This window comes from Perca fluviatilis, chromosome 9 (genome assembly GCF_010015445.1).
Source record: "Perca fluviatilis chromosome 9, GENO_Pfluv_1.0, whole genome shotgun sequence".
NCBI classification, from domain to species: Eukaryota; Metazoa; Chordata; class Actinopteri; order Perciformes; family Percidae; genus Perca; species Perca fluviatilis.
Genome location: NC_053120.1, coordinates 10,590,730 through 10,610,547, shown reverse-complemented (window position 1 = coordinate 10,610,547; position 19,818 = coordinate 10,590,730). Strand labels below are relative to the sequence as shown.

The following is a 19,818-nucleotide window of genomic DNA, read 5'->3' as shown; positions in this document are numbered from 1 at the left end:
AGAGTATGAGAGTTTTTTGTGGTGGCTGCATAGACTGTATAATATTAATGGACAGAGCATGTGTGATGTCACCCATTGGTTTGTGGAGATCTGCTATGAGTCGCCAAGTTTGCCATTACGGGCGCAGCTATCCTGGTTGCGGATGTGACGATTTTAGACGTGAGGGAGGAGCCTTTACACTCTACATCACACACTTTCACTGGCAATCACATCATAGCCACCCCCTGCTTTATCGCCGATTTTAAAGTCAACAAGAACATAATTCTAAAAATGATAAAAAATCATTCTGTGTTGCAGAAGACTTAAAACTAGCGATTGAGACCATAAACCCATTATGAAAATATTTACTGAGGTAATAAATCAAGTGAGAAGTGGGTCACTTTCTCATAGACTTCTACAGAATCAGACTTCCTTTTGAAACCGCACGTGTCGCCCCCTGCTGGAATTCAGATAGAATTCATGTTTAAGGCACTTCGCCGAACCAGATTTATTTGCCATTAATATTATACAGTCTATGGGTGGCTGTTACTAGCCCACGTTCCATGCAGTTTCAAATTTCAGCTGTCAAATCAACTGCAACTGTTAAGAAATCTGAGCTCAGGGCTGCTAGAACTCTGGTGGTATAACCCTTCTTGTGTTTATACTTTGTCTCTGTCCATACTACATTCCTTCTCTAGCAGGACAGGACACCTCATCTGGTGTAAATTCATTACCTCAACTTTGGCTGTTCCTTTGTAACTGCACTTTTAATCCTCTGATCCATGCCTTTTTCTACCCCTGGTTTAGAAAAGCAGTTCAAGTCATTGTCACCCTTCAGATACTGCGGTCAGGTTCCTGTGAGGCCAAGATCATGTAGCGATGCGCAATATACGGTTATATAAACCGACTTATATCATGAAGTTGAAGCCAGTCTAATTGATGGTGAAGTACATTTGAACACACAGTGAAAGTTCAATGCTGTGACATATAAATGTAATTTCTTTGGTAGGACAGCAAAAAGAAACACATTCAGGATGTAAACCTCTATACTTTTGAAACGGCCTTTGCCAGTGGAGATAATTGAATTCACACACCTTGGGTTCAGAAAAGCTATTACATTATTTCCTAAAGATCTGTCAGTGTTTAATATAAGTGTACTTTAAAACTAAACAGTCTCCAATAATGGATGCCGATATTAGTCATTGAGGTCTATGTTAACAATGTACGTTACTGATGTGTTCCACAGGTATTTGTGTGTCTATCTAGGGTTGCAATAATTAGTCAAAGCTTTAGACAGAAACACACACAGTTGATTAAAAAAAAAAGAAGCAACATTGAACACTAATGTTTAAACAGAGGGGAGTTTTATTGTTTCACAGATGTTTTTTTTTTTTTTATTCCTTCATCTGTTAAAAAAAAAAGATCTGTCAACGTGTTCACAAAATGAGAAGTCACATAGTACAGTACATCAAAAAGGAAATATACTGCATGGTTTCAAAAAATATTGCTTGATAAATTATGAGTTTATTTGTTTACACTACTTTTTTAGTTTAACAATCATCCAGAGAATCTTAATAACCTATCTCGAAAATAAAACCATTTTTTGATAAATAGAATTTCAGCAATACATTGTTATGCTATGATACCAGCCAAAATAATGAAAATGTATATATGCTATTGCTAACAAAGATTCATAAGCATTCAAATCTAAAGGTTCTCCTCAGGTTTGATCACAATTTATTCGTGGTATGTAAGATATACCCCAAACAGAAGAATGATGCCGTAGCTTTGTAGTTGTAATTACTTTCTTTTTACAATTTTCCTTCTAAAGTTTTTAGAGATTGAACTGTTGACAGTTATGTTATGGATGCTACAGAGTGAAGAAAACAAACCTATAACCCTTATTTCTGCCGAGTCCAGTGTCTGTTTATTAAGTGGATCTGTGGTTCATTTGGAGGCACCAGTGCTTCTGCATATTGGCCTAATGGAGTAGTTGCTTTGCTTGATGGTGTTTTTGGCGGCCAGCCTGATGCAGTAGGTGGTCCAAGGCTTGAGGTCAGTCACTTTGTAAAAATTACCTTCCGTGGTTCTCACTATAGGTGGCTGAATGGCCTCCTGGTCTTTCTGTTCCTCCTCAATCACAACCGTGTACTCTGTCGCATCCTTCACGGTCGTCCAATTCACATACAAGGAAACTCCACTTACTGTCACAGTCACTGCTGGGGTTTCAAGATCTGAGAGAGAGAGATGTGTGTGAGAAATAAACACTTGTGTCACAGTAAAGGCCTATGACTTCAGATTCATGATTCATGAATATGCTTCACACTATCTCTAAGTTATGTTATAAAACTACAATTACCTTTGTCAAAATGGGCAAAGATTTCACTGGTCCGCAAATCTCTTCTTCTGCGAGCTTGTACTGGACCTTAGAAAGGTGAGAACATAATCGTCAGAACATTTATATATTTTAAATATAGAAGGGGTGGAGGGGTGTAATTAAATGACATTGAACATTGGTTGGTTTTGGCAGCAGTGATAATTGCAGCTGTTTACTAGTTAACAGCATTGTTTTCTGTGAGGGACAGACAAATACTTAGATGATGGATTTCTGTGATCCATTTCATCTCCCATTTGTTTAAAATTCAGGTGACTGACCGCAAGTTATGCAGGACCTTACTGAGCCTTGTGTGTTTATACTCTCTTATGTCAGACACGTAAGATGAACTAAAGAAATAACTCTTCATGCATTAATATAATAACCAAGCCCTCGTATATCCTATTGATTGATGAACAGAAATGGGACAAAATAAGAGGCGCAAAATTACGAGGACATTGTTGCTGTGTTGTTGCTATATTCCATTAGCTTTGTGACATTGTTTGAGGAGCTGTTGCTGTGTCAGGGGAGATCCCGGACAGACAAACAGATTAGGTGTGAAAGCACCCTCATGTACTCGTACAGCATTGAACATCGAAGAATTATGCTTGGCAAAACTACAAATTTAGAATGAGAAATAATTAGATAAAGGCAAAAGCATTCAGTAATGGAGGCTTGTAGAAACCGCTAAAATTGTATGAAATCATGGAAAGATTATTCCTTGAATAGTGGGTGAAATATTACAGGTCACCCTGCGTCTGACCTGTAATATTTTGGTTAGGGATGCTCTCTCCCGCTGCGTTGCTTGCTGTCACTTCAGTGGCGTTAGGATAGAAGTTGGTCAGCTGGCAGTAGAGCCCAGTGGTGTTGCAAAGCTGGACACGGCCTGACCCCGACACACTGTAGACAGTGTACCTTGTGGCAAACACTGATGCATCCCAGGAAAGCACAGCAGAGTCTCTGTTCCCACTGTATCTCACATTCTGTGGAGAACAGGGGACTGGGAAAGAGAGTGAAAATGCTGTTAACAGGGACTGCGGGATGTTGTATTTAAAACATGCATCATCATTTTTAGGTAACGCTTTACTTTAGTTCCCTCCCCATTTAGCATTTATAAGCAGTACACAAGCATTTAATAAATGGTTTATAACACTATAATGCAGTTGTTAGCAGATATTAAGACACTTAAGTGTTTATAAATGTACAGTATTTGTCAACAATTATAACTTCTATGAAGATTTTATATTATTACAACTGTATTTTACTATATTGTCTATTTATACACCAGCTTCCACTTAAGGTACAATTGTTGAAAAATACATTATTGACAAATGCTTTAATAAACACCTGTTATCTATGTAAAGGTCACTAAAACATTCTCCACTATCTGTATCAAGTTAAGGATGAGTGCAGTGTAAAGTCACCTGTGACTCCAGTAAAGGCAGTGGATGGCTTGCTGACCCCGCCTGAGTTTCTGGCGCGTACAGTCAGGTTATATGCTGTGCTGCAAGGCATTGGGAACTCAAAGTATCTCCTGGGCAGCCAGTAGGAAAAGACCTCCATCAGGGCTTGTGGGTTGTTCTGGATTCGACCGGTTATCTCCGCAAGGTACTCTACGTCAGAACAATTGACGCTGTCCCATGACGTCATGGCCCAGTGAGCTTGGCCTATCTTCTGCATTTGGACTTTCAGAGCAGTCGGAGCGCATGGAGCTGAAGAGGTGAGAGGTTAAGTCAGTATTTTAACATTGGAATTAGACCAGTAAAATACTTTTAGCTCTTGTTCTTCATGTGTAGTCTACCAGCATACCACTTGTTAAATGTAGTCCTTTGAAAACCCATTTTAAAGAATAACTTCCTCTCGGGACTTCTTGGTAGGATATACTGATTTTTACAATATGTTTACCACTAGACTAGCTGTATTGTTGGTATTAAACCAAATGACAGGGAATTAACAACCAATTTATTGTGTAGTTATTTTTGTATTATACCTGAGCAAGACTTAACACTGTAATATCGACGTACACTTGTTTATCCACATATTTTGTTTATGTGAAAATGAATTTGTGCTCAATTTACTAAGTGGAACATTAATTATGTTGAACTATAGTTATATTTTTGATCTCTAATATTTACCTGCTCCCGCCTGCAGAGGTGCACTGAGCGAGCTGTTGCAGACACCATTTGAGGCTTTAACAGAGAAATTGTAAACGTGACCACATTCCAGGTCTTCCATGGTGCAGAAGGGGACAGTGCTGTGGCAGTAGAGCATCTTTCCATCCAAAGCTTGGGCAAAGCCAAAATACTCCACAGCGCCCTCACTGGCACCCCAAGACAGCATGGCAGAGTGGGTCTCACAATTAATATCCACAGCGAGGCCAGAGGAATTACAGGGCACTGCGACCACAGAGAGAAAACAACTCCTATTAGAAAATCAAACAGAAAGCTGGCCTGCAGTTTCGACATTTTAGGTATAATGTTACACCATCCTTGTTGGTTATGAGTTAAAAAAATTCTAAGGAAGGAAATGAGCTTGATGCATTAATCTAATCAAGACTGGTAACTAGTAAGAGTAAAACCCAGTACGCTGTACTGTTCCTTCAGTCAGTTTAACTTGGTGGTAATGTAGAAACCAGTGTAGCAGCTAGATGGTGCATCATTTGATTATTATTGATTAGTACAATAACAGAACAACAATAAAAGTTACTTTTCAAACACCAGGAACTGATTACTATTTCATTATGGCATGAAAAGAAAAAAACTGCAGTATCCAAATATAAGATGTCGGCATGATTTCCCTGAGGACTCTTATTGTCATATTGTTTGATATATGTGCCCATTGAAAGCAGTATTAATGCTGAGTGGATTACCCTGATGGAATAAACTAAAATGTCTATCTCTACCTGTTCTGAAGGATGAAGTGCGGGGCTTGCTGGTGCAGTTGTCTCCACTGGCAGTGATGTTTAAGCTGTACGTCTGTCCGCAGTGCAGATCAGTCAGATTGCAGTTGTTTACTGAGGTGTTGCAGCTTGCAACATGTCCATCCCTTCCTGTGGCTGTCAGAAGGTAGGATGTAGCCACAGGGGATTGTCCCCACGTCACTGTGGCACCATTCTTCTCACATGATGCTAACACTGTCACGTTGTGTGGGACACAGGGCGCTAAAGAGACAGACCAAATATAAGCCTTAAATATTAGTTTGTTGTGTTTATCAAAGTGCTCATATTATGCTTTTTGGCGTTTTCCCTTTCCTTTATTGTGTTCTATATATTTGTTTGTGCATGTAATAGGCTTCCAAAGTGAAAAAGCCCAAAGTCCACCCCAAAGGGACTTACCATCTCCAACAGAAAACACTGTTCACAAACTGCTCCAAACAGCTCTATTGTAGTCCAGCCTTTACTTCAGAGACAAACATGGGTCACTTTGTAACACACGTTATAATGCTCGCCTAGCTGCTAGCGTGGCACGCCCTCATACTCTGCTTCTGACTGGCTAGCAGTGCTGACATAGGCACCGCGCATGTGCGACTCCCAACAATGCCTCACTCTGTAGCTAAAACTGAGAGCTCAACACACAGGGTGAAGAGAGGATCTGCAGCAATGTGCAGTACAACAACAATATGGTGATTTTTGAAAATTAATCCATGTAAACGTATTCTGATATAACCTCTAAATACAATTATGAACCTGTAAATGAGCATAATATGAGCACTTTAAGATTCCCATAATTGTTTTGGGGTCGGCATAAGAATACCTTTCACAGTGACCTCACAATCACTCCTAAGCAGAAAAACACGACTCACTGTATAACCTCACATAAAACATACAATATAATTCATCCATTGCTTGACATATGACTGTATCCTTGAGTGTGTTCTTTCTAGTTTGTATAATATAAAATGCCTGTCTTGTATAATAGTTATGCATATCAATACTGAGTTCAATTTGTATACTAAATGTATGGAGTGTTTATTTTATTTTTATATATATATATATATATATATATATATATACTAAATAAAAATACAGTAATCTGCTTTTAACGTTCAGCCAGGAAAGATTTACATGCATGGCAACAACATTAGATTGTAATCCACAGTGAAGATCCTGTCACGCCCAGTGACAGTCTGGTGTGTGTGTGTGTGTGTGTGTGTGTGTGTGTGTGTGTGTGTGTGTGTGTGTGTGTGTGTGTGTGTGTGTGTGTGTGTGTGTGTGTGTGTGTGTGTGTGTGTGTGTGTGTGTGTGTGTGTGTGTGTGTGTGTGTGTGTGTGTGTGTGTGTGTTATTGTTTTGTTTTATTTCTTCAGTTTGTATGCTTGCAGGGTGGTTGGTGTGTTTTTGGTTTCTGTCTGTTCATCCTCAGACCCTGTTTACACGTACATGGTTATTTTTACAAACGGAGACCTTTCCCTTCGTTTGTACCCTTCGTTTACACGCAAACAGAGAATTTGCCTCTGAAAACGAGTCTTTCTAAAAACTCCGGCCAGAGTGGAGATTTTTGAAATCTTCGTTTGCACGTTTGCATGGAAACTGATACAAACGGAGGTTTAGGCAGCCGAGAGAGAGAAAGAGGAAGTGATTCGTTGCTGTTGTTGCTATTTTTGGGATTCTGATTGGCTAACGTGGGCTTGAGCTTCTCGTTACACTGCCACCTACAGGTTTGGCGTGCTCTTGACGGCATTGACAGCATATATACACGGGTACGTGTAAACAAACACTTTTCTGAAAACTGACAGCTGTGCACCATGTTATTTTTGAAAACGGAGAGGTTGAAATGTCCATTTATGAAAATAGCCGACCACGTGTAAACGTAGCATCAGTCTCCACAGTGTGTGGACACGCCCCTCCTGCTGTTCTCTCGCCGCACCTGACACCGGTTACTCATCAGCGCACCTGCAACTCATCTGCTCATCATCCACCTACAAAGACCAGTCTGACTTTCCTCTCCCTGCCGGATTGTTAGCCTACGTCCTGTTTTTGTTTCGTGTTCCTAGAAATACTCACCATCTGAATCTTCTGCCAGTTCAGCCTTCGCTTGGACCCAGCACCTCCGCTGCCTACCCAGCTTTCTCCAGTACCTCCACTATCTGGCTCTACCTTCACCGGACCCACCACCACTACTGCCAGCCCCAGCCTGCTTCAGACCCAGAGCCTCACACTAACCAATGACTTTCATTATTCAATAAACAAATAATTTTTGTACCAGTTCCAGTCTCTGCGCCTGAGTTCTGTCCCCAACCGTGACAGATCCATAAAAGATCCTCTATGTTGTACAATTTGTTGTTTTCTCATATAACCTGCAGAAGTACTTGATAATTATTGCTGCAGCAATAATCAAGATGGGATAAAACCAAGGTCTGAATAACTCGCTTCGCTGTATCTTGTGTCAAAAATGTCTTGATTACAGCAATACCATGTTATCTATGTTTTTTCCCATGATAATTTGTTGTATAAGATGATTCTAAGTAGCTTTGCTTCTTCTACATGATTAATTAGCGCTTCATTTATGTAGAGATCAAGAGTTGTTTTGGCAGTGAGCGATAAGCTGAATCAGACTGTACTGGTAAGTTGAAAAATACCTGTTATGATCTTCTTTGGTGGGCTTCTGAGGCTGCTGCACTTATCAGAAGAAGCTGATACTATGATGCTATAATGCATGTCACAGCGGATATCTGGGAGTACACATGAGTTGGAGGAGCTGTTACAGGATATGAGGCTTTGGTCATTGCCCTCAGCGGTCACAAGGTAGAGCGGTGCGTCCTTCGTCATCTCCCAGTTAACCAGGATTGTGTCGTTGTCGCATTCTGTCACTACACTAACGGATGTTAGAGCACAGGGACCTATGGGACAGGAAAATAGGACGGGAATAAAAAAAGATTAGCATCAGAAAACACTAGCAGTATGAAATGAAATTGCTCTCTGTGGCAGTAAATTTAAGAAAAACTTAAGCATTGTATCCTTGTCATTTCTTGCTTATCGTAGTCTATCAGAGTGGCCGTCTTGTCAAAAGCCTTCATAGGTGCTTTATTGAGTAAATCCTATATTGCAGATGATTAGTTGTAACTCAAGTTCCCAACTTTTTGGGTCAGGACCCCTTCAATGGGTCCCAATAAGATTATTTGGATGGAAAAGAAGTAAAAACATTATTTTGCAACACAAATTGAAAGTCATTGCTTTTTTGGGAAACACTGAATAGTTTTACCGGTAACAGTGAGTCAAATCAAAAGAAAAGTCAGTGTTTGGTGAATACGTTCATTTTAAGGGGTCACAAGCCAAAAAGGTTGGAAACCACTGACTGACATTGTTACAGTATTTTTGTGCCAGAAGAGATTTAGCGTTTTATTTAGTGTTTGGTAATGCATTAATATGGTATGATGCTTACTAGATCATTTTCCTAGTAACCTTTCAAAGACAACACTTCAGCACTTCACTTTAAAATTGGTATTTTGCGAGTAAAGATTATTTTTGAATACCTGTCTCAAGCTCAAAGGGGGTGCTGTGATTGCTGTTGCAGTATTTGTTGACAGCAGTGACGTGGAAGGTGTAACGCGTTCCACATTTCAGATCTGGGACATTACAGGGAGAGGAGGTGGTAGTGCAGCTGGAGTTGTGACCTCCGACCCCTTTGGCCCGCACAAAGTAGCTGAGAGCTCCTTCTGAGGCGTCCCACGTCACCCAAACAGAGTTTGTTACGCAGTCCAGATGGCCCTCCACGTTCTTGGGCACACACGGAGCTGTGGGGAGAATTCTGAATTTTATACCTCCACCCTTTACTTATTATTTCCTTTTCTGTGTAACCCTCTGAGATCTTCTTGAATTCACCTTTTAATGCTATTTCCATATAACCTGATCCCTATGTGTTTCATATCAAAATGTTCAGAACAAACTCAGCTTTCTGTAAAGTGACACCCAAAATTGTTCCAGAGCAATGTATAAAGAGATAATTTGGCCCTAAAGTGGAAATATTTCTCAAAGCTCTTGTATAAAACATACCTACACTCAATTGTTTTGGTGCCTTACATGAGTTTACAAAAGTCTTGGGTTCACAAAAGTAGCATAATGTATGAATAAAAGAGTGTTGTCAAACAACGCTTGGACTCGCCGGTGCGTCTTTTGTCCTCAGAGGGTTAAAGACATTCTCCAGAAGCATAGGGTTGGTAGGAACTATATTATGTCATCACACATGGAACTTTTTTGTGTCAGCAGCAGATAACCTGTGTCATATGGAAACGCAGCAGCAGCAGTTTATTAATACATGCCAAGGTGCGCCATCTACAACATTTATATAAATTATTTGAGTTTTTAATCAGGTGGTAAGAAAAACACTTATTCACCATCTTTTTGAGAATAGGAAGAAATAGTTACAGCATGTAACTCCCCCCAATGTATTTATTTTGTGTAAGGATTAAACAAATGAGATGGACAGCATGTTAAGTAGTGAGCTTTAAAGGTGTTGGTAGTCACCTACAGTAGGATAATTGCCTCCTGCCACCAGCTCCATACATGAGCGCGATATCAATCTTCTCAAAACCACCTACTTCTTTTCTTTCCTATAGGTGGCGCAGGTTGGCATGTTTAGAACTGGTCTGAGAATAACTGCTCAGCGTCCCCTTGTGGAGAATCTGGAGCCTGCTAAGCATGCAATTTTGCAATTGAACAAATTGAAGTTTACCTGAGGAAGTCTTTACCACAGCGCTGGGCTTACTCTCACAGTCATCTCTCACGGACAGCACAGTCGCGTTGTATTTCTGTCCACATGGTAAACCCCTTATGTTGCAATAAGTGTTACTGGAGTTACAGTAGAGTATTGCCCAGTTGTTGCTCACTGCTGCTACATGGAAGTACTGGGCGTCGGGGTTGGGGGACCATGACACGTTCATGGCACCATCATCACACTGTGTATTAATAGCCACATCCTGGGGTGCGCAGGGGGCTGAGAGGAAGAAAGAGAGGGGAGAGGCAGAGAAAAGCAAAGAGGCAGGTTAATGTAGCATTGTCAAACTAGGCAATTTCTATGTTGCTATATTGAGAAACATTGAGGTTAAAGGGATCAAGAGAAATTTACACAGGAGAAAAGCCCTTTTGAAACCACCAACTCTTACCTATAACAACAAATAACACTGTCATCACTATATATAGAAAGTCACAACAAGCCTTTGCAATTCGTATTTGCCCCCCCCCCATGTTTACAATACCTGTCCGCATGTAAGCCTTGTCGCTCGCCACACTGGAGCAGGACTCATCCTGGCTGAACACGCTCACATTGTAGGTCTGTCCACACTGCAGGTTTCTCAGAGTACAGTAGGTCATGGTGTTGTTACATTCAGTCTGGTGGCTTCCGTTTGCTGTAACACCCACGGCAAGATAGGAGAGCGCTCCACTGGCTTGCTCCCATGTCACTGCAGCAGAGTTTGAGTAGCACAATAGGGAAGCCTTGACGTAGGTTGGCCTGCAAGGCACTGGGACAGAAAAAGAGGACAGACGAGCAGTGAGACGATAGAGTTCCTTTTGCTTAATATCCATATGAGAGATGAGACAATTCGCATGTGACGAAGTGCAGCGTTAACAGTTCAACTCAAGCAAATATTAAACACTTAATTGTTCTTTCTGAGGGGAGCCTGAAAAGAAAACTACAGACAAAGACGATTATAATCCTACTTGATGACTTTGGAGTACCTTCCTGATTCTCCAAAGTGGGTTTAACAAACCCAACAAGTCCAACAAACTTCTTAAATGCTTTATTAATTCATTTAGATTTCTTAAATTCTGAGTTTTATTTCATCTCTCTTTTTTATTTGGTAATATGTATACTAGCAAAACCTCTATTTCTGAGCTAACAAGGGTGACCACACATTGTGGTTTAGCCCTTTTTTATGTTTTGCTGTTAAGTTAGACGATGAAATAAATTCTACCAACTTGTAACCACATCCAAAATAGACCTGGCGATAGGACCCCCCTGTTAATGGTTAATGATAGAAATAGAAATAAACCTCTTTTAATTGATTTTATGTCTGACAACCAATACAACTTAAACCATAACATGACATAATGGAAAAGGAAACTTGTCCTACTGAAAAAACGTACCTGACTGCAGGTTGAGGTAGGCACGGCTGTTGTCACACAGTCCATCCTGAGCTGTTACTGTCAGGTTGTAGAGCTGGCCACAATGCATGTTGGGTAGCTGGCAACTGGTTGTGGTGGTGTTACACTGTATCTTGTGGCCATCGAGCCCAAAAGCTTTCACCATGTAGGAGGACACACCCTCTCCTTCCCATGACACAACGCCTGTGTTATTACTGCACACCATCTTTGCTGTTACATTCCTTGGTACGCACGCCACTACAGACAGAAAGACAGACGGGTATGAATGACGACAGGTATAAATAGAGCTTTAATATGACGTGCAACATGCCTGACACCTGATTCTACCTGTGTTGAGCTGCACAGCAGAGCTTCTAGCGCTGCTACACTTCTCATCTGAAGCACTAACAGTGATGGAGTAGTTTAGGCCGCACAGCAAATCATTGAAGAGGCATGCTGTCCCGTTGCTCTTGCACGTTGACGCGTAGCCGCCATTGCCCTGGGCAACTGTGGTGTATAATGATGCCCCATTGCTGGGCTCCCAGGAGACCGCCACAGCGCCAGAATTACAAACCACCTGGGCCTTCACCTGCTGTGGTACACAGGGCACTGCACGGGCACAGAGAGAAATGTGATCATTGCATAATGATTCAGGATCAATATACTGTAGGTCCAATAATTATCTATTATTAGTTATATCAGCGCTACTAAAGACAACACAACACGGTTAGCACAATTAAATTAGCCCAATCTGTAACAGAGACGTCTACCATGCTGCTATTCTTCGATGGTCCTCACCTGCTTGCAGCTGTGTCATGTCACTCTGCGATACATTGCACACGCTATTGACAGCAATCACACTGATGTTGTAGGTGAAGCCACACATAAGGTCTGGGAGGACGCAGGACTGCGTGTCTGTCTCGCAGCCAGATTCATGTTCTTCCACACCGAAGGCTTGGACAATATAGTAATCGGCCCCTATGCTGGCCTGCCACTTCACAAGGGCTGTGTTGGTAGAGCAGTTCAGTACGGTCACAACATCTCCAGGGAGACAAGGCACTGGAGGAGGAAAGTGAGAGGGATCGATTCCTAGTTTTGTAATTTGCCAGGTTGAGGATGACTTATGGGCCATTTATAAGATGTCTTTTATTGAACATAGATTTGCCTAACTTTATATAGTAACACCAAGCTAAAAAATGCATTTAGCTGACCTCTTCTGGCTAAAATCACACACCACACATCCATTATTTTTTCCTGTTGCAAAAAAAACATTTTAAAATAGATGATTAAAATAATGTGTGCATTTAAATTGTATTTTATTACAATCCAATTTCCACCAACAGTTTTGTTTATTGATTCTTTTTTAACTGTGTTTTCACATTTGTCAAAATTCGAAAATAAACACCTCACAAATTCAAAGATTTCTTTGGGGGAAATACAAAGTGAAAATAATGACCCCGTAGCTGCTTTGCACCTGATGTCCAGTATATACTGAACACACCCATATGCAGCTATTGCAGCAAGATGAGAATTTCAGCCACTACAGGTCAGGAAAACAACATTTCAGTTGGTGTATTTAAAATCCTTGCCCCTCAACTCTAATTTGATTAAACTGAGTAAAGCTGCTTTTTTTGAGAGCTCACCTGACTCCACCTGCAACATGGTGCTTGGAGGGCTGCTGCAATTTTCATTTGAGGCCACAGTGAAAACATTATAGGTCTGACCACACTGCAGGTCCATCAGCTCGCAGTTGGTGATGTTGGAGGTGCAGGTGGAAACATGGCCGCTAGAGGTCTGGGCTGTAGCGGTGTAGTTCAGGGCACCCTCGGCGTGGGCCCAGTCCAAGAGGGCCGAGTTGGTGAAGCAGTCCAGAACCACTGAGCCGATGCTAGGTGTGCAGGGAACTAAGAGAGGGAGGGAAGAAACGGAGGACTGTAGTAACTCAATTCATTTAAACATCCAAAGGTGATTTACGTCCATCCAGTTGTTTTACCTGATGCGAACTTTGTAGCTGGGCTCGGTAAACTTGAGCAAATATCATCCTGCGCCACCACCTGGACAGAGTAGTCCTGCCCACAGGTCAGGTTGGCCAAGGTGCACATTAGGTTTGTACTATGGCAGAAGGACATGGCTCCCTGTGTGCTCTGAGCCGTCACTTTGTAGGATAGGGCGCCCTTGCTGGAAATCCAGGACACGAGAGCCTTATTAGTAGAGCAGTCCATCTTCACATCCACGCCAGTAGGAACACAGGGCACTGGAGAAAGCAGGTGGAGGAGATTGTAGTAAGTTTAAATATCTAATTGTGGAGTGGCAAGAAGTTTGAGATCGTCTAAACAAGCCTTCATTTCAAAGATGTCTGATATCGAATGAACTGAACATAGAAAACAAAGATCTAAATCACAGTTCAGGCAATAATAAGACAACACTAGGACCATTTTGCAGACAATTATATATATATATATACATTTTCTTACCTCAAAGCCACCTAAACTCAAACAGTATTTACAGTTTGCAGAATTAAAAAGGCATGAAAGAAGTATAGAGAATATGGATCAAAGAAGTTTACAGTTTAAAATTGTCCTGAATGTCTCACCTGACTGCAGTGTGTCAGCCTGGCTCGTGTCAGAGTTGCAATTCTCATTCGAGGCGACGACCGTCACTGTGTAGTTCTGTCCACAGTTGACGTTGGGCATGCCACACTTCTCGCTGTCAGACCAGCAGCTCTGTGATTGGCCGTCTCCCTGTGTCACCGTGGCGGTGTAGAAGTCCGCCCCAGCCGAGCTGTACCACGAGACCACAGCGATGTTAGAGAGGCAGTTCATGAAGCTGGAGACGCCGGTAGGAGGACAGGGCTCTGAGGTAAGGAAGGAGAATAGACTGTTAGTGCAGGCTGACTTTGGAATAAGCAGAAGTGCCCTTGTTTGCGGATCTAAGGTTAATATCAGTGTATTTAGTTGGTGAGCAATCCACCAGTTTGTGTCTGTTTCTCCCTATAGGACAGAGGGTGTTGTAGATTGTACAGATCTTAAATCCTTCTGAGACCAATTTGTGATTTGGGGTCGTCTATATGAGTAAACTTGATAATGGGTCACGACAGATGCTAAATTGAACACCAATACAAAAATGTTAACCAATTGTTGTCAACTGCAGTTTCTCAGTAAAATATCTTTCAAATGTGTGTGGTTTGAAACTCTAAAAGAAGAAGTTAAATAAATAATTAAAATCGATAATTGAATTTAAGGAATAAGAACTTAGTAGTCATTCAAATTTTGAATTAAATAATCCTACAGTTACAAAATATAGAGTAACTTTAAAATTAAGAATTGTAAACCTGTATATGCACTTTGAAAATAACAGAATATGCACATAGTAATATGTGTTGCCCTTTTACTTTAACTTTGGGTCATCAGAGTCGAGCTTTCGGAAATACAGTTGACTTGTTAAATACTTTGAAAACCAGTGTTTTGGCTTAATGGAATAGGAATCTACCTGACTCGAGCTTTGATGGCTGACTGGGGAGGCTTGTGCACACAGAGTCTACTGCCTGAACAGACAGGAAGTACTCCTGGCCGCACATGAACTCAGAAATGAAGGTCCAGGTGTCGTTGGTGCTAAGCTGCACTTGGTGGCCATTGTTGGTCGTTGCCGTCACAACGTAAAACTCAGCAGTTTGACTGGCATTCCAGGTCAGCGATCCCACCTACGAAACAGGTGACAATATATTTTTATTTGCAGTTTATGTAATAATTAATTCATTTATTTAGCCTCTTTCAAAACAAAAGTGCTTCACATGGCAGAAATGTAGATGGAATAGTTTATTTCCTGAGAAGGAGCTTTGAGAGAAACATTTTGTAAAAGTAAAATATTTACCTTCATTGTGCAGTTCAGAGATGATGTCAAGTTCTGAGGAATACATGGTGCTAAAAACGGAAGACAAAAAAAAGTTTAGTTGTGATTTGGGCGGTAAATTATGATTATTTTTTATTCTCGATTAATCTGCTGATTATTTCCTCATTCAGTTTATTAATCATGTCAGAAAATGTTAAAGTTTAAAATGCCCGTCACAATTTCCCAGAGCCCAAGGTGATGACTTCAGAAGTCTTGTTTTGTCTTACCAACAGTTTGAACCCTACAGATAACCCATTTACAATGATGTGAAACAGAATAAAAGCAATAGCAAATCATTATTTTGTAGAAGCTAGAACAGGGGAATGTTTGGCATTTTTACTTAAATAATTACTTAAACAATAATGGATTATTAAAATTGTCACAGATTTATTTTCTGTCAACTAATCACTTAATCAGCTATTCGTTTTAGCTCTATTTATGATATTGGTGCTTCTCACATTGTATTATTAAAGAGCACTCAAGCCTGATTGATTTGCCCAATTCTTGTCGGACTTCTCTTTAACCTTTAATTTGCTATGATTATGCAAAATTTCCTTTTCCAGTCTGTAGTTTGTTTATTCTTTTACAATGGTGTAGGTGTGGCCTAAAAAAAATAGTCTGATGTCTCATGGTGAACAGTAAAAAAAAGTTTACCCATTCGTATTGAAGTGCTGTTGCTCGGCATGCTGCTGCACAGGTAGTCGTTGGCAATGACGTGAACTGTGTACTGCTCTCCACAGCGCAGGTCGTCCCAGGTGCAGTTGGTGGTGTTTGTGGTGCACATGTGGGTTTGGAGGTCACGTCCTATTGCGATGGCCATGTAGGACTCGGCTCCATCGCTTTTGCCCCAGCTGACCGAGCCCAGACTGTTCTCACACTGTGTAAAGCTCTTTACATGCTCAGGCACGCAGGGACCTGAGGAGAAGGCGTATTGTTGCATCATCATAAACTTACTATACTGTACACCACATTAGACAGAAATTATATCCTCATACCTGTCTTGAATTTTTTAGGCAGGCTCACAGCGCTGTCACATCGATCATCTTGAGCTGTTACAGTGAAGATGAATAGTTGTCCACAGGGCAGCTGAGCCCTTACTGTTGTCATATTGGTTTGGAAAGCTGTGGCGTACCCCAGGTCTCCTGTGACTGTCACCACGTAGGCTAATGCCCCTTGAGCCGCCAACCAATCCAACACCACCGTCTCGTTGTTACAGGACCCAGTGACTGTCAGGCCAGTCGGCCGGCAGGGGTCTGGAGGAGGAGGAGTTGGACACTTTTATTTTAGTTCTGATGTGACCTTTGTATCTGACATGCTTGTTAATGTTGCTGCAATGTTGGGCTCAAACTAACAATTATTTTCTGTTATCAAATAATCATTCCGTTCTATATTGTGTTCTATAAAATGTCATGAAAGAAGTCATATTAAGTCATATTCAAACTGCTTGTTAACTTCAAAAAAAAATTTCAGTTTACTATCATAGAAGAGTAAAACCACAAAAAGTATTCATATTTAAATTTCTGGAACAAATGAATTGTTGTACTTTTCTCTCAAAACCTATTAGAAACAATTATTAAAATTGTTGCAGATGAATTGTCTGGCAATCGACCTATTAATGAATCGATTAATCGTGTGCAGTGATTATTCACTCAAAAACAGATTGTTTAAAAAAAAAAATAATAATAATGCCAGATAAATGCATAATACAGTAACTGCATAGTTGGGTGACAGACAGCAACTTAATAGACAAAATGAGAAATATTTTTAAATGATAAATAAATATCAATAAAAAACTAGACTAGTATAACATTTTGGATATTTTGGTTCCACAGTTTTAATGAAATAAAGTTGATCTTGAGTACTGTGGAAACCTTTGTAAAACATTTAAACCTGTTGCTCCTTCTTGCTCTGTTGCATGCAAAATAAAAGAAAATGAATCTAGTGGAGAGAAACATTAAAAAGCTAATTAAAGGAACCACAAAGATAGACATTATATTAATAAAATTAAAAAAGTAATACAGATGTAGACTAGCACTGACAATATTTAGTTAAACTGTAATGAGGGTGTACTTGCACGATCAGAAGGATAATTCCATCTCTATCTTTATGTAACAAAAAAACCCAATCTCTCAATCAGTTAATCAATCAATCGATTACCCAAATAGTTAATTAGTTGACGATGAGCCCTACCTGTCTGAATCTCCACCGTTCTGCTGATTTCACTGTAGCACATCTTACTGTATGCAGTTACAGAGAATGTGTAGGTTTTCCCGCAGTACAAGTTTGGGAACTGGCAGGTGGAGTTGGTGGAGTTGCACTTCAGCGTCATCCCCATGCTGCTGTTGGCAGTGGCCATGTAGAGCTCCACTCCCCCACTTTCCTCCCAGTACATGGTGGCCGTATTCATCCCACACTGCAGGTCCACTCCAACACGCATAGGTTTACAGGGCCCTGGATGACATGTTTTGTTAAGTATCAGTGATCTCCTTCTCTCCACTCTCAACTACTCTGGAATGAGATGTTGCTTAACTCACGTGTGCTGAGCGTGACATTCGTGAGTGTCTCGGTCTGGCATTGTTCGCTGATGGTTGTGAGGCTGACGTTATACGTCTGACCACACTGCAACACAGTCAAATCACACTGCAGCTCGGTGGTCTCGCATGAAGCCTGGTGGCCAGACGCTCCTACGGCAGTCACCTTGTAGGAGTTTCCTCCGTTAGCTGAGCTCCAGGAGACGTTGGCTGTGTTGTTGTAGCAATCCAAATTAGCTGTCACATTCCCAGCTGCACATGGAGCTAGAGATAGAAGGGACGGAAGGACATATAGGAAATTGATGCAATTATTATTGATCACATTTTAAAGCTGCACTGATCTTAGGTTTTAAAATTTCCAAATCTTGTAAGAAAGCTATGTTGGCAACACTGCATGTCAGATGATGTCAGTAGACTGCACATAATGCACTAACCCTATGTATTCTGGCTTCAGCTTTCTTTGGACAGAGCATGCTCACTGCTGTTTAACAAATTGTGTTTTGCTCTTATGGGGTAGTTCCTACATCCATCTGTCCATACCCAATATCGAAATTTAAAAAAAGTACCATGTGGAGGTTTTCCTCTAAACAATTATGTTTACATTTACTATTTCTCACCAAAAAGTGTTAAGGCCAAACTGTTGTGTTAAGTGCATTTCCTCTCTCGAAATATTTGCAAAGCCGATTTGTTATTATTTGATACCTGTATTGTGCTCAGTTAATGAGGATGGGGCTCTCTTCTATACTGAGGCCCGGTTGGTAATTGAAGCTAAATAGAGGGGTGTTATTTAAAACCAAAAAAAGTGTTTCTAAACCACATAAAGTTATAGCTTTAGTACACAGGAGAAATGTAGGAGACAGGTTGGAATGTTTCACCTATATGTATTCTCATATCTAATATTTTCACTTGAAATACCTATCAAATAGATTCATTGTAGTGGAAAACTACAGGTACGAGGTGTGGCGAAGAGTATTCAGCATAATATTTTACTAAAATAAAGACAGTGTTTGAGTACCATATACCTGAGACCAGCAGGGCAGTAGTGGAGAAGCTACTGTTGAGTGTCTCTCCGATGGCCATGACTTTGGTGTAGTAGACGACTCCACAGTGAAGGCCTTTTACATTACAGAAAGTGCCATTGGTGTTGCAGGACAGAGAGTGGCCATCGCGCCCGGCAAGACGAGCCTCGTAGCCCACCGCACCAAAGCTGGCCTCCCACGACACGATTCCCACGTTGCTCTGACACTGCACACTGGTCCGCACCATGCTGGGAGGGCAAGGCTCTTAGGGTGGAAAAAGAGGCAGAACAGGTTGAAGGATGCTGATAGTATCTTTCATCTATATTGCATGATAAAAAAACAAAACAAATACACTTCATTATCTATGAATCTCCATATTTTTAATACTTTGAAACATAATATTTACATCAATAGATACTTCAAATGCCAAAAATGACACATTAAGCCTAAATTACATACATGTTTTCTGACCTATGGCTGCAACTAACTTATTTTTCCTTTTCGGTTAATGTGCTGATTATTTCTAAGACAAATTGATTGATCGTTTCAGTGATAAATGTCCATTTCAATTTCTTAAACTGAAGATGATGCTCTCAAATGCTCCAAAACGATAGAGATAGATATTGACTATGTTTTGCTTGATAATTGACTCAAACAAGAATAGTTGCAGATTTGTTGTTGTTTTCATGTTCTATCAACGCGTTTTCTCACCTGTCGTAATTGTGACTGATTCGTTCGAGGTGGACACGCCCTGGCACACGTCATTGTTTGCTGTCACGTTGATGACGTACATCTGGCCACAGACCATGTTGTACAGGGCACAGTTGGTGCCTTGGGTGGTGCAGGAGACCATCAGGCCCTGCTCTGTTAGCCCTTCAACTGTGTAGGAATCCGCACCAGCAGCCACGTCCCACAGCACCTGGCCGATCGTCATGCTGTACTCAGTGGT

General features: G+C 40.9%; 1 protein-coding gene across 1 annotated transcript; it reads right to left on the bottom strand.

The window, feature by feature from the left end:
* Positions 1-1,321: 1,321 nt before the first annotated feature.
* LOC120565623 (fibronectin) lies at positions 1,322-17,711 on the bottom strand. The gene is made up of 21 exons (XM_039811527.1): positions 17,510-17,711; positions 16,315-16,572; positions 15,974-16,234; positions 15,302-15,351; positions 14,921-15,131; positions 14,025-14,285; positions 13,425-13,685; positions 13,075-13,335; positions 12,230-12,490; positions 11,780-12,040; positions 11,435-11,689; positions 10,546-10,809; positions 10,023-10,283; positions 8,824-9,084; positions 7,930-8,190; positions 5,256-5,513; positions 4,489-4,749; positions 3,778-4,065; positions 3,117-3,353; positions 2,339-2,404; positions 1,322-2,213 (listed from the first exon to the last, which is right to left on the bottom strand). The coding sequence occupies exons 1-21, from the start codon at positions 17,709-17,711 to the stop codon at positions 1,927-1,929; spliced, it is 4,986 nt and encodes a 1,661-aa protein (XP_039667461.1). The 3' UTR covers positions 1,322-1,926.
* Between the last annotated feature and the right edge of the window lie 2,107 nt (positions 17,712-19,818).

Bases quoted from the DNA above. Each gene is read 5' to 3' on its own strand.
- LOC120565623 (XM_039811527.1), bottom strand. From the start codon at position 17,711: ATGTACTGGGAGGAAAGTGGGGGAGTGGAGCTCTACATGGCCACTGCC. The intron at 14,286-14,920 runs GTAGATTCCTAT...TCCTTACCTCAG, and splicing joins GCCATCAAAGCTCGAGTCAG to AGCCCTGTCCTCCTACCGGC. The intron at 2,214-2,338 runs GTAATTGTAGTT...TCTCTCTCTCAG, and splicing joins CTTTGCCCATTTTGACAAAG to ATCTTGAAACCCCAGCAGTG.